The sequence below is a fragment of the Aspergillus tanneri genome (assembly GCF_003426965.1).
Source record: "Aspergillus tanneri strain NIH1004 chromosome Unknown AapTan_3_pilon_pilon_pilon, whole genome shotgun sequence".
NCBI lineage: Eukaryota > Fungi > Ascomycota > Eurotiomycetes > Eurotiales > Aspergillaceae > Aspergillus > Aspergillus tanneri.
The window spans coordinates 1,906,179-1,918,512 of record NW_022984630.1 but is presented as its reverse complement, the minus strand read 5'-3'; the positions used below and the strand labels follow the sequence as shown (position 1 = coordinate 1,918,512).

Genomic DNA, 12,334 nt, shown 5'->3' with positions numbered 1-12,334 from the left:
GGATATGAGCGACAATGGGATACAAGACCAACGGAATGCCAGTGTTCTAGGCCTCGGTGCCAGATGACAGAGGGTTGTGCTGACCCTCTTTATTCCAGAGTTGTATCCCATTGCACTTCCGAGTCGACTATTGGCGAGTTGATGTCGATTCGCTAGACGCCGATTCATTTCTGAGCCGCTCCTGTTCGAGAACTTCGGGACCATTGTCGGATGCCCACAGGTCAAGATACTCCTTTCCATCAAATGGCCTTTCACTCGTAACTATCGTACCATTCCGCTCAAGTTCCTTGGTGTATCGGCTCTTGGTCGGGGCCATGCGTTTCGTCACAAATGGCGTAAGCTACCCAGTTCGTCAGCATTGATCAAGCTGCCTCGAACCACTTCTGTGAAGTGGCCGTATTGGTCTTACCTTGAAGGTATCCAGATTCTCCGGTACAACGTAAGTACGGACTTTTTTCCAGTCGATCACGTAAGAGCCATTCTTCGCGAAGTAACCCATCGAGCCGGTCCTATTTCCCTTATAATAACCACCATTGACCTGCTTTGTTGTCAGGCGCAAACGCGCCATCATCGGTTGCGAAGGCCTAAACATTGTGACAAGAACTGGTTGCCTGACTTTTTATCTCAGACGCACTCGGCCAGATCGCAAAGTTGTCGGAGTCGGAAGAAGGCTCTGAAAAGGCGGGCGACGCTAGTGAGACTCCGCGGGCCGCCAAGACCTTTTTTTTTTGCCCTTCAAGAAAAAATTAGTTACAACATCTTCGCATTTTCTATGCCTGAGAACCGTTAGTACGGAGCTCTTGATAGGGATTGTTGTTTCAAAATCATCGATCGCATTCATATTTTTTACGTTTATTTATACTGGGACGCCCGCAACAATGCCTCGTAGGCAAACTCAGTTGCGCGGCCCTAAGGACCAGCCCGCTAAACAGCAGCAGCCCAAGAAGACAAGCAGGAAGGCGTTGGATGCTTTTGCTATTGCAGAGAGCGAGTTCCCCATCAAATCAAAGATCCGTCGCAACCGACTGGGTGTAGACGATGATCTGTTCAAGCGCAAGCGACACCCCGGGCATGACAAGGACGACTCCGATGGCCCCGATAACAAGCGCCGTCGAACGGGCGATGAATCTTCCGATGAAAATGGCGGAAGTGATGGCGAGGGCCACCATTGGAGAATAGGGGAAGTCGACAGCGACAATGATAGCGAGTTGGATAGTGACGAAGCTATGGGCTCGAGTGACGAGGAAAGGTTTGAAGGGTTTACATTCCGCGGGAGTTCCAAAACCAAGTCCAAACCAAACGCGAAACATGCAGACGCAAAGAAGCGAGCTCGTCAGATCACGTTATCGGAAGATGTGGAAGAATCTGACGGAGGGGAAGATTTGGACGAAGATTCAGACGACCTCGGAGAAGATGCCATCGACCTGACTACGGCGTGGGATATGAACACTGCTGCAGAGGAAGAAGAAGCTGCAGCTGCTGCGAAGAAACGGAGATCTACAGAAGATGCGCCGGATGAGTTTGGCTCTGAAAGCGAAAACGAGAGCGACGCTGACGATGAAAGCGATCTTCTTATGTCAGACGATGAAATGAATGCTACTGATGAACATGGCCTTTCGAAACTACAAAGCTTTGTCGACTCTATGGGTACAGTGTCTGGGAATAAACCAGCAAAGAAGACGAGTGGTAGAGAGGAGCTAGGTAACCCTACGGAATTTGGACTGACGTCTACGAAGAAGCTCACGGTTGCCGATCTCCTGCCGTCGATTACGGATTCCCGCCTAAAGAACTCCCTGAAGCATGTCGATTCTGCGGCCTCCTCACAAAATCGATCATCTGGTATTCCGGGCAAGTTGGATGCTCCCCTAGCAAAACGCCAACAGGATCGGCTGGACCGAGAGGCGGCCTATGAAAAAAGCAAAGAAACGCTGGACCGTTGGTTGGACACGGTCAAAGCAAATCGCAATGCGGAACACTTGATGTTTCCTCTTCCTGACCCAGAGGGACAACAGACTCATCGCCTGGGCCCCGCTCAACCGCGGACGGACCTCGAGACCGCCATTCAGGATATCCTTGTGGAAAGTGGTCTTGCTGAAGCCAGTGGAAAATCTGCTGAAGAGCAAGTACAGGAATTTGAAGAGTTGCAGGCACGAAAGATGCCGATCGAGGAAATCCGAGCCCGTCGGGCAGAGCTGCGTAAGCGGCGTGATTTGCTGTTTCGAGAAGAGGTGCGGGCCAAACGAATCAAGAAGATCAAGAGTAAGTCGTACCGCCGTGTTCACCGAAAGGAGCGGGAGAGGATGGAGCAACAAGAGCGACAAGCCCTCCTCGAAGCCGGAGTCGACATGGATGAGCAAGACCAGGAGTTCAATGATCGTCGGCGAGCCGAGGCGAGAATGGGGTCGAAGCACAAGGAGAGCAAATGGGCGAAGAGCCTGAAGCAAACTGGTCGAGCGGCTTGGGATGAGGACGCCCGACTAGGTGCGGCCGATCTTGCCCAGCGAGAAGAAGAACTACGAAGGAGGATTGAGGGCAAGCGTGTTTCTCAGGGCGACGAAGACTACCTCGGGTCATCAAGCTCAGAGTCCGACGATGACTACGACCCCTGGAATGAGGAAGCTGCCGCTAATGCGGAAAAGCGCAAACTCCAGCAGAAACTCAAAGACCTCGAAGGGGATGATGAGGCTGGGCTAGAAGCCACGGGTCATCATGCCAACCTATTTTCCATGAAGTTCATGCAAAATGCTGAAGCAGCACGCAAAGCACAAAACGATGCAGAAGTTCGCCGGCTCAACCGCGAACTTCATGGAGAGGAATCTCAGTCAGAAGCCGAGTCCGAAGTTGGTCGGCGTAAGTTTGGCCAAACAGAAACTGAGAGGTCCACCAAAGAACGAAAGGCACGATACCTTGGCCGCAACGAGTTTGAAGAGGCTCCTGGATCCGATGATGAAGCTCTTCAAGCGCACGAAGATGATGAAAAACCCAACATTGTTCTCGATCATCCTGACAAGACAAAGCAACCCCGTTCCAAAGGTAAAGCCAACGAACGTCCTACAAATAATGCATCCCAACAAAAGGAGGAAGCCGAAGAAGAGAACCCGTGGCTCGTCCAGACGAATCGAAACAACCGCCGGGCAACTGTGAATGACTCCCAACAAACCGTTGACATTACCGTCAACGATCCCAAACCCAAGAGCACTAAGAGCATGGGACCCAAGGGCGCTGCCAAAGCCCAACCTCCCAAGAAGCAACAACTGGACGAGGACAATGACAGTGACGAGGAAAGTGTCCCCGTGCTCCTCAAAAACCATGATCTCGTGAAGCGAGCATTCGCAGGGGACGAGGTTGTGCAGGACTTTGAGGATGAGAAGCAGGCGACGATCAAAGAAGAAGGCGACCAGGTGATTGATAATACCTTGCCTGGATGGGGCAGTTGGGCAGGTGAAGGCATCAGCAAGAAACAGCAGAAGCGACAAAAACGCTCGCTCACTGTTGTCGAGGGTGTGAAGCCCGAAAACCGCAAAGACGCGAAGCTGTCCCGCGTCATCATCAACGAGAAACGAGTCAAGAAGGTAAGTGTGCCATAGATTGATTGTGAGATGATCACCAGATGATAATAATTTTCTTTTCTCTTACCCAGAACAACAAGTACCTTGCAACTCAGCTACCCCACCCCTTCGAGAGCAAGCAGCAGTACGAGAGATCCCTCCGTGTCCCCATTGGACCTGAATGGTCTACCAAGGAGACTTTCCAAAGCGCAACCAAGCCTCGCGTGATGATCAAGCAGGGAGTCATCAAGCCAATGGAGAAGCCTATGGTTTGATCCTTCATAACGCGTCTGGCTGCGGAACCGTTATTGGCATTTACGATTGGCGAGGATAGAAGCCAATTACTACCGTTGGATGCCGATCTTTTACTTTCCTCCTTCGGATTTCTGTTTGGTCTGTTCATAGAGTTAGATCGTGTGATAGTCTTCGGTTGATATGATACCAAAAAAAGGGGGGGGTTTATGATGCTTTAATAGCTCTTCATTAGTTGTCCACATCTATTTCGTGACCTGCAGTGAATCCCGAAGTGTGTAGGATCCTCGCCCACCTTAAATACTATTCCTTCCAGCCTGTAGAAACCGGGATCCAATCCTCCCAATATTCTCCGAGAGTCGAAGTAGATGATCTGGTCGGGTGAGCCGATGCCTGCCTGCATGGGTATCGGTCAGCCGCCACGAGACTCGCGTGCCCGGTTGGGACCTTCCGAACTTTCTTTCTTTCCATCTTTCCATCTCCATGCGGCAGGCCACATGGACGGAGTTCGACTGCCGCAACATCGGCTGGATCCTGCTGCGTCGCACCTACCAACAGTGACTCAGCGGGATACTAACCCCTCCAACACGTCGAGTGGTCAACTCTGGGGTTCCTTCAAATTGAACTAGAAGCTGGGTTGCAAACAGTGAGCTGCGAGACCCGAACCCGATTCTTGCGGATAACCTGGGAATAAAATCGATCATAGTGGGCTATATACTGCTTCTATCTCACGTGTGTCCATGCTGGGAAGACATTCGAGGTATTTAGTTGCCTGTGTTCACTCCACATTCCCGCTGACAGACCACCCACTCTTTGAGATCCTTGACCGATCAACATAGAGTTCTGCAAGCCTATCCGCATCATCTGTTCGATGACCAAGCACCCTATCAGGCGATCGGACAACCCAGTCACTAGGTATGTCATCTCAGGCTACTGTATGCAGATGCCGCTGCTGTGGTGGGGGGGCGATTTGCGGCCGGACTGCTCATGGCTGCTGTGCTCTCCGAGTTTGAGCATTCCGGAACACCGCGTCGACCCTGCATTGTTTTACCCTTTTGGGGGTACCCATCACAGCTGTTTGTTTGTTACAGGGCCTTCTTGGATACTAACATTTGTGTAGATCAACATTTTTGTAATACCTCCTGGCTACCTCATCGCAGGCACTGGCGTCATCTGGCATTCTTACGCGCAGTAGGGCAATCATTGGTCCGTACTAGGTCAGATTCTTGTCTTCCGTGACTGGAACCTGTCTATACCTGGTACTGGTAAGTCTTTATTTTTTTTTTTCTCTCTTGGGAATGCCTATTAGTAGATAATCTCCACCTTCGCCATGTGCTCCCTTCCATATTCACACTGTGTCTGTCTATTATTTTTCTCCTGGTGCATTTCAACCTGAAGGAGTCTGGGCTGTGTGTACGGTGTGAATCCTTTCAAAGACCTGCCCTTGCACTCATTTCACTATTGCCAATACAGGCATTGTCTATATCATTTATCATTCATTTGTTTATTTGAAGCATCTTCAGCTTCTGTCCGTTCCTTGCCTATGATTCTACAACAAATACTCCCTGGTGTTTCAAGGAGTAAAGAGATCAGAACCATCCTAGTCATTATATTATACCCACCCTTAGATAGTTACATGATTGCTTCGTCGTTTATTTGATTGATCCACTTTATGCTTGCAAAGATGGAGATGAGAACTACATGGCGCTCTTCACTTATGCTGATATGGCTACTTACTGCAGAAAAAGTAAAGCCGGCCCCTACAGCTGCGCAGACAGCTACTACTCCTTTCAAGACCCAGTATCCACCGGCTGAAGCTAGAGTGATCTCACCGGAGACACAAGGTGTAAGTTTCTCGTCATTCAGTATTTCCAACTTCCTACTTATAGGCCGCAGTTTTATCCAACCAGTCTTGAGCGTGAAGGCCACCTGCTGGAAAAACCTACTACGGGACCACTTCAGAAAGGCTTGGGGAATCTTTTGGGCGTCTTGGAACACCCTGACTCGTTGCTTGATTTACTTCTCCCGGGATCAACTCCGAGCACGTCAGTGGTATCCCCCACCGCGGCACCTACAGATCCCGTATCGACAACCCGTCCGATCTCGAGGCCAGAAACAATTTCAGAACAGGGCATTTCAAGTCAAGATTCCATCCCATATAGTAGTCCATCTACTGTGGAGGCCACTATAGAGGATCCAACCAGCACAGCTGATGGTGTGAACGGTCCAGCTGAAACTGAAATAAGCCAGTCTTCACTTCCTGCGAAATCTGATTCGGCTGCACACGGTGGGCATTACAAATACCTCGTGCTGTGACCAAACTAACAAACAATAGCGACAGTCCCTTTCATCATGGCTGACAACCAGGATGTATTCATACCAGTAGCTACTGGCCCTATTCACCCGTCAATTCCGTCTAGAAATGACCATCCGGTTCCCAAAAAGGGAATTGTGAGTCTCCATTTAAGTGATCATTCTCTGATCTAATTCTGACAGTAGCAGGTCGACACGACAGGTCCCATCGAGACAAATAAGTTCTACTGCGGACTGTTTTTGGGAAGCCAGTCCAACTACACGTTCACCCATCCATATGCTCTGGCTTGGTCGAAAGGAGGGGCGAGCTTAAAAAGCTATGGCATGGCCATCTCACATGTCGAGAGCAATGTACTTGCTTGGGGGCCAACCAATGCCAAAATTCCAGGCAATCCAGTTTCGTACTATGTAAACCCCATTGATATCCAGCCAATGATTCTATCAGCAACTGAGTTCACAGACTCGACGTCACTTACAACGGAGAAACTGTTGCCATTCTCAGCCAATGCGGTCCTGCGTCCTCAAGATGGGTCCAAACAACGCCTTACCATTCCCATAGTGCAGGGAATGGGATTCGTTACCGGTATCTATTCGGGCCTTCAGCCCACAATCCAAAGTGGCGTTCATTTTGACAAAGTTGTGTCCGCTGGATCACCGAGGTCCGGCATTTACAAATATACTGCAACACTGGCAGATGGTACAACATGGCTTATATACGTTACCCCGGACGATGGGAAGGACCCAGACCTACGCCTGGAATCTAGCACTAACCTACGCGGGCCGCAAGGATGGTCAGGTACAATCCAAGTGGCTAAGAACCCAGCCGGTACGTCGGGGGAGAAGTTGTATGACAATTCTTCCGGTGTTTATGCGATGGAAGGTGCTATCGCAGGCGAAGTGTCTCGGACCACTGGTACATATACTCTCGCATGGGCTAAAGCCGGAAAGGATGCACAGAGCACCCCCCTATTGATGTTTGCTTTGCCGCACCACATTGAGTCCTTCGACAGTAATACCAAGGGCCGAGTAACGGGTATTAGCCTTCGGACGACCACCAAGGGCCAAGCAACGGCAGTGATCGGGGAGACGTGGGTCATGACCGAACCGGATCTTCCCATTGATATGGGGTTTGCTCCGTGGTCTGTCTCCAAAGGCAGTGTTGACAACCTTTCTGCCGGTGCCAAGAAAGTCATTTTGGACGTTGCACCAACCGAGCTTCAGCAAGATATCGATAAACAATGCGATCTGAACAGTATGTACTACAGTGGCAAAGCGTTGAGCAAGTTTGCTACTCTTGTGTATACCGTGGATAAATTGGGCGGTAACCCCCAGCTTTGCGATTCGGCACTGAAGGCGCTGAAGAATGCCTTTTCTCGGTTTATTAACAACAAACAGCAGTTCCCCCTAGTTTATGACGATGTCTGGAAAGGGGTGGTGTCCTCTGCTAGCTACAATGGGGGCGACACAGGCGCCGACTTCGGAAATACGTTGTACAACGATCACCACTTTCATTACGGCTATTTTATCCACGCCGCTGCTATTATCGGCACGCTGGACCCAGATTGGCTCGCCGATAGCAAAGACTGGGTGAACATGCTGGTCCGTGACGCAGGAAACCCCGCTGGAAATGACCCTCTCTTTCCATTCTCCCGTGGGTTTGACTGGTATAATGGCCATTCATGGGCAAAAGGTCTGTTCGAGTCCTTTGACGGGAAGGATGAGGAATCGACGTCGGAAGATGCAATGTTTGCCTATGCCATCAAGATGTGGGGCAAGACCATCGGTGATGCCAGTATGGAGGCAAGGGGAAACCTGATGCTCGGAATCCTACGACGATCTCTTCACAGCTATTTTCTTATGGAGAGCGACAATAAAAACCAGCCAGAGCAATTCATCGCAAACAAAGTCACCGGCATAGTGAGTCTTCCGATTTGACCTTGACTAAAGAAAAGACTTGTGGACTGACCCTCCCAAAGCTGTTCGAGAACAAGGTGGACCACACCACCTATTTTGGTGCTAACTTGGAATATGTTCAAGGGTATGAGTGCCGGGTCCTTTCTTCATGCTTTTGACAATGAATGGGTGACTGATGTATGGAATAGGATTCACATGCTGCCTCTTTTGCCATCCTCTCCATTTGTACGGCGCCAGAAGTTTGTGCAAGAGGAGTGGAATGCGATGTTCACGAGCAGTGCTAGCACTCCGGCAGAGAAAGTACAAGGGGGATGGAAAGGCATTCTTTATGCCAACCTGGCCCTAGTCGATCCCGCAGCTTCATGGGAATATTTTGCTGGACCTAACTTCGACTATGGTAGCCTCGACGGGGGGGCGACGCGCACATGGTATCTTGCTTTCGCTGCAGGTGAGTTTCCCGTTTGGATTCTGTTGTTGATGCGGATGATGCTGACTGCATCCCAGGGCTTGGTGGTGGACCGGCCTGAGCAGAGGAACTGGATGGTAGACGTATAGTTGCTTGACGACGTACATTGTTATTTGATCTTTATTGAATTGGAGCATATTTATAGCAGCGTTGATATGAATGCTGTCGAGTTTCTTTGAAACCCGATTTTCATATTTGGTATTTCATGAATAGAGCTATTTACTTTATAGTGAAGCCTTCTGCGTTTGGATCCAGCCATTCTGCCTGTAGTGAAGAAAGGTCTGTGTATGGGCATATGGGCATTAAGATCGATGACGTCTGTGCGCGTGTTCCCGGCTTGGGCCGGAAGTGAGGCTGGTGAACCTTTAGCACAATGCATTCACCATTCATCCGGCCATTGGAATTGGGACAATACACCATATGTTCTTAACCTAGTGCTCTGTTCTCCTTAGTGTTGTCTATATTTTTTTTTTTCAAGGTTGGTTGATTCGGCAAGTCTCATGCAGAGTAGTGGGGACTTGTTGTGGCAGTGTTAGTCTTGGCATATGATAATTGCTCCAATTAACTTTTGGATCAGCGTTTGGTAATCAGGGATGAGATGGGAGTGATATTGTTGTATGTGTATGAGGGGAGTTGAAGACCAACCCACTTGCAGACTGGAGTGTCGGTCTTTACTCCGGAGATATCTGGAAGGGATCTACTCTGCTGCAAGACATTTGGAGCCAGAAGTGGCCAATAATACTCCCCAGTTGGGTAAGCGACAATACCAATACGTATAGCGGTTAGTCTAAAGGGCAGTTGACCCACTGGAAAAGCCACGTCGTCATTTGCATTTTATCGCCATTTCCAGTTCGTTGATACATTTCGCTTCCAACAGACTCTGTTGGGTATCATTCTGAAGACTGAAGTACGGGAACCATTCCATTTGGATCGTTGCGACCAACGTAGTCCCCAAATACAGTACGTACATACATGCGTAGTTCTCTACGGCTGAGATAAAAGTATCTTGCCTCTCGCCCAGACGCGGTCGAAAGTCTTAGCCTGTTCCAAAAGGATTAACACTGCGTCTTTTGCTTTTCCCTTAATTATCCCTGAACACCGTTGATTAAAGACGTACATTATACGTTGATGATGATAGACTGAGGCTGTGCACTCGGCGCTTCCTTGATATACTTTCCAGATGTACACCCACCAATGTTACAGAAAGAAACCCTGAAATTCCAGAATCTTGTCCAACTTTAGCCACATACCACACCCCCCTTGTTCACGTTGCATTGTTCGTTTCTCTCTGCGACAGAGATCTCCTCTGGTGAGATTGACACCGCATGGTCGTCCACAGTACGTGGCTTGTGCCCGTTATTCCTGTTCCCCCTCTCCGCTGCTAACCTTTTTTGGTCCCTAAGCTAGCTTCCATCCATTGATCCAAGAAACTCAAGCCACAGAACAGCGCCAACCATTCTTCATTCCTCCTCCACTATTACTACTGATTAAGTTCCCCAATTGATCCTTTCATTTGAACCGGTGATCACGCTCTGTACTCTGTAGTATATATCAGCACAGATCATCTCTCTGGTCTTGTGGCGCGTGGTTCCAGAGTGTCACCACTCCACCCGTCTTTCTCGATGAGTATGTGCCAGAGGGTCTTTTCTCCCATCACGGTTATCTCTTTATTCTCTCATCTGTCCTCACCCGCCTGTCGTTCGTTCCCTTGTTGGATTTTATAATCTTGGCATCTTCTCAGGTACCGTGGGACTTGCTTCGACCTCCTCTCTTTATTCCCTGTTGTTTCTTGTCCTGTTTCTGATTGGTCCTATTAATTTCCTCCACGTCCTCCGGGTTTTATCAATTTATTGTGATCTTTGACCCTTCTTTTTTTTTTTTTTTTTTTTTTTTTTTTTTTTTTAATTGAGATAAATTCCATCTGATATACTCTCTTCTTTGCTCTTTCCTTGGTTGTCTTGATTTCGGATAGTCTCTGGTTGCATTTCCGACCCCTCAGTATAGTTCCCCATGCTCCTTTTTAACACCCATTGTCATGTGGATTGATACTCTAAAAGAAACATAAGGAGGACGAGGCTAACAAATTCTGCTCTCATAGCGTCGAAGAATTTTCGTTCTATTTTTCGAAGATATAGCTGGGGCCCAAGAAGAACAATGACGGGTCTTTCAGGATACAACTCTACCGAGCCCTCTGAGACAGAGGCCTTGATTGGTGACTCCAGGGGAGTCAATTCAGGGCGTCACATACGGCACAAACAGCACTTCTACTGGACTCAATGGCCTTCGCATGCGGCTCACTTGACATATATGACTCTTGCCCGAGACTATGTCAATCTACTCCTCGTCTTCGTCCCGCTGGGTATCATTGCCGGTGCCCTCCATTGGGACAGCACAGTGATCTTTGTCTTTAACTTCCTGGCGATTATCCCATTGGCATCTTTATTGAGCTTCGCGACCGAGGAGTTGGCAGCTAGTATGGGCCAGGCTCTAGGCGGATTGATGAATGCCACCTTCGGCAATGCCGTAGAATTGATTGTACGACCTCTCTCTTTCTCTCTCTCTCTCTCTCTCTCTCTCTTTTTCTTTCTTTTTCTTTTTTTTTTTTTGCCCTAGTAGCTAGAGGTTGTGCTAATTGTGGTGGCATGCAGGTTAGTATCATTGCTCTAAAGGATGGCCAGATCCGAGTGGTTCAAGCTAGTATGCTTGGCAGTATCTTGTCCAATATTCTTCTGGTGCTTGGGTGCTGCTTCTTTGTTGGTGGGCTTCGATACTCTGAGCAGACATTCAACACCACGGTAGCCTCAACGATGTCTTCTCTCATGACAGTTGCGTCTGCTTCCCTTATCATCCCTGCAACCCTCTACGCCTCCCTCACCACCTCGAAAGAAACGCAAAAGAATATCCTGATTCTCTCCCATGGGACGGCCATTATTCTTTTGATTCTTTATGTGATGTACCTTTACTTTCAACTCAAGTCGCATGCGGAATTTTTCGAGGAGACCAACGGCGAGAGCGGCTCTGATGTGGAGAACCAACATGAGCACGATGCTGAAGAAGAGCATATTCTTAATCCATGGGCTGCCACTGTTGCCCTGATTATTGTCACGGTCCTTGTCGCCATCTGTGCTGACTATCTCGTTGGCAGGATCGATAGTATTGTGGAGAAGACCGGTATGAGTCGAACTTTTATTGGTCTTATTCTGATTCCCATTGTTGGAAATGCCGCGGAACATGTCACGGCCGTTGTGGTCGCCTGGAAGGGCAAGATGGATCTTGCCATCGGGGTTGCCATCGGAAGCAGCCTGCAGATCGCGCTGTTTGTGACTCCGTTCCTCGTCATTCTGGGCTGGATCATGAATGTGGAAATGACCCTTAACTTCCATATTTTCGAGACAGTTGCTTTCTTTATTTCTGGCCTAGTGGTGACGTTCCTCATCCAGGATGGAAAGTCCAACTACCTTGAAGGTGGACTTTGTTTGGGGATGTATGTCATATTGGCCCTGGCATTTTATGTTTACCCGGATAATGTGAATAAGGACGCTCTTTTCCATCCATGAGCGCAGAAATTGTTGCTCATTACTGCCTACCAAAGATACATTCTATACCTTTCGCCAATCTAAGGGTCCAATGGAGCCTTCTTGTTTTTTATCTATTCGTCATCCATCTTTTTCGTTTCTTTGCCTTTCTTTTCCTTTCTGTTCCCGGGCCCCACGATTCTGCCTCTTCCGCTAGCAGTGCCTAGATTTACCTGATGAGACTCGGCTTCTCTTCTAAATCGGAGCATCTACCAGCTTTTCTGTCACTCTTTGCCGCCTCTTTTCATAATCAGTCGAAAGCTGTT

General features: G+C 48.8%; 4 protein-coding genes across 4 annotated transcripts; 3 read left to right on the top strand and 1 right to left on the bottom strand.

The window, feature by feature from the left end:
- Positions 1–127: 127 nt before the first annotated feature.
- Positions 128–592, bottom strand: ATNIH1004_004433 (mitochondrial 54S ribosomal protein mL41; the record flags this gene model as incomplete). The annotated part of the gene is made up of 2 exons (XM_033569103.1): positions 128–340; positions 410–592. The coding sequence occupies 2 exons, from the start codon at positions 590–592 to the stop codon at positions 128–130; spliced, it is 396 nt and encodes a 131-aa protein (XP_033427909.1).
- A 286-nt stretch (positions 593–878) lies between these two features.
- On the top strand, positions 879–3,823 carry ATNIH1004_004432 (uncharacterized protein; the record flags this gene model as incomplete). Its single annotated transcript, XM_033569102.1, has 2 exons — positions 879–3,572; positions 3,641–3,823. 2 exons carry the CDS (start codon positions 879–881, stop codon positions 3,821–3,823), a joined length of 2,877 nt encoding a protein of 958 aa, XP_033427908.1.
- A 1,661-nt stretch (positions 3,824–5,484) lies between these two features.
- On the top strand, positions 5,485–8,554 carry ATNIH1004_004431 (glucan endo-1,3-beta-D-glucosidase; the record flags this gene model as incomplete). The annotated part of the gene is made up of 7 exons (XM_033569101.1): positions 5,485–5,646; positions 5,697–6,087; positions 6,136–6,251; positions 6,303–8,030; positions 8,090–8,151; positions 8,216–8,475; positions 8,532–8,554. The coding sequence occupies 7 exons, from the start codon at positions 5,485–5,487 to the stop codon at positions 8,552–8,554; spliced, it is 2,742 nt and encodes a 913-aa protein (XP_033427907.1).
- A 2,093-nt stretch (positions 8,555–10,647) lies between these two features.
- ATNIH1004_004430 (uncharacterized protein) lies at positions 10,648–12,050 on the top strand (the record flags this gene model as incomplete). Its single annotated transcript, XM_033569100.1, has 2 exons — positions 10,648–11,028; positions 11,142–12,050. The coding sequence occupies 2 exons, from the start codon at positions 10,648–10,650 to the stop codon at positions 12,048–12,050; spliced, it is 1,290 nt and encodes a 429-aa protein (XP_033427906.1).
- Between the last annotated feature and the right edge of the window lie 284 nt (positions 12,051–12,334).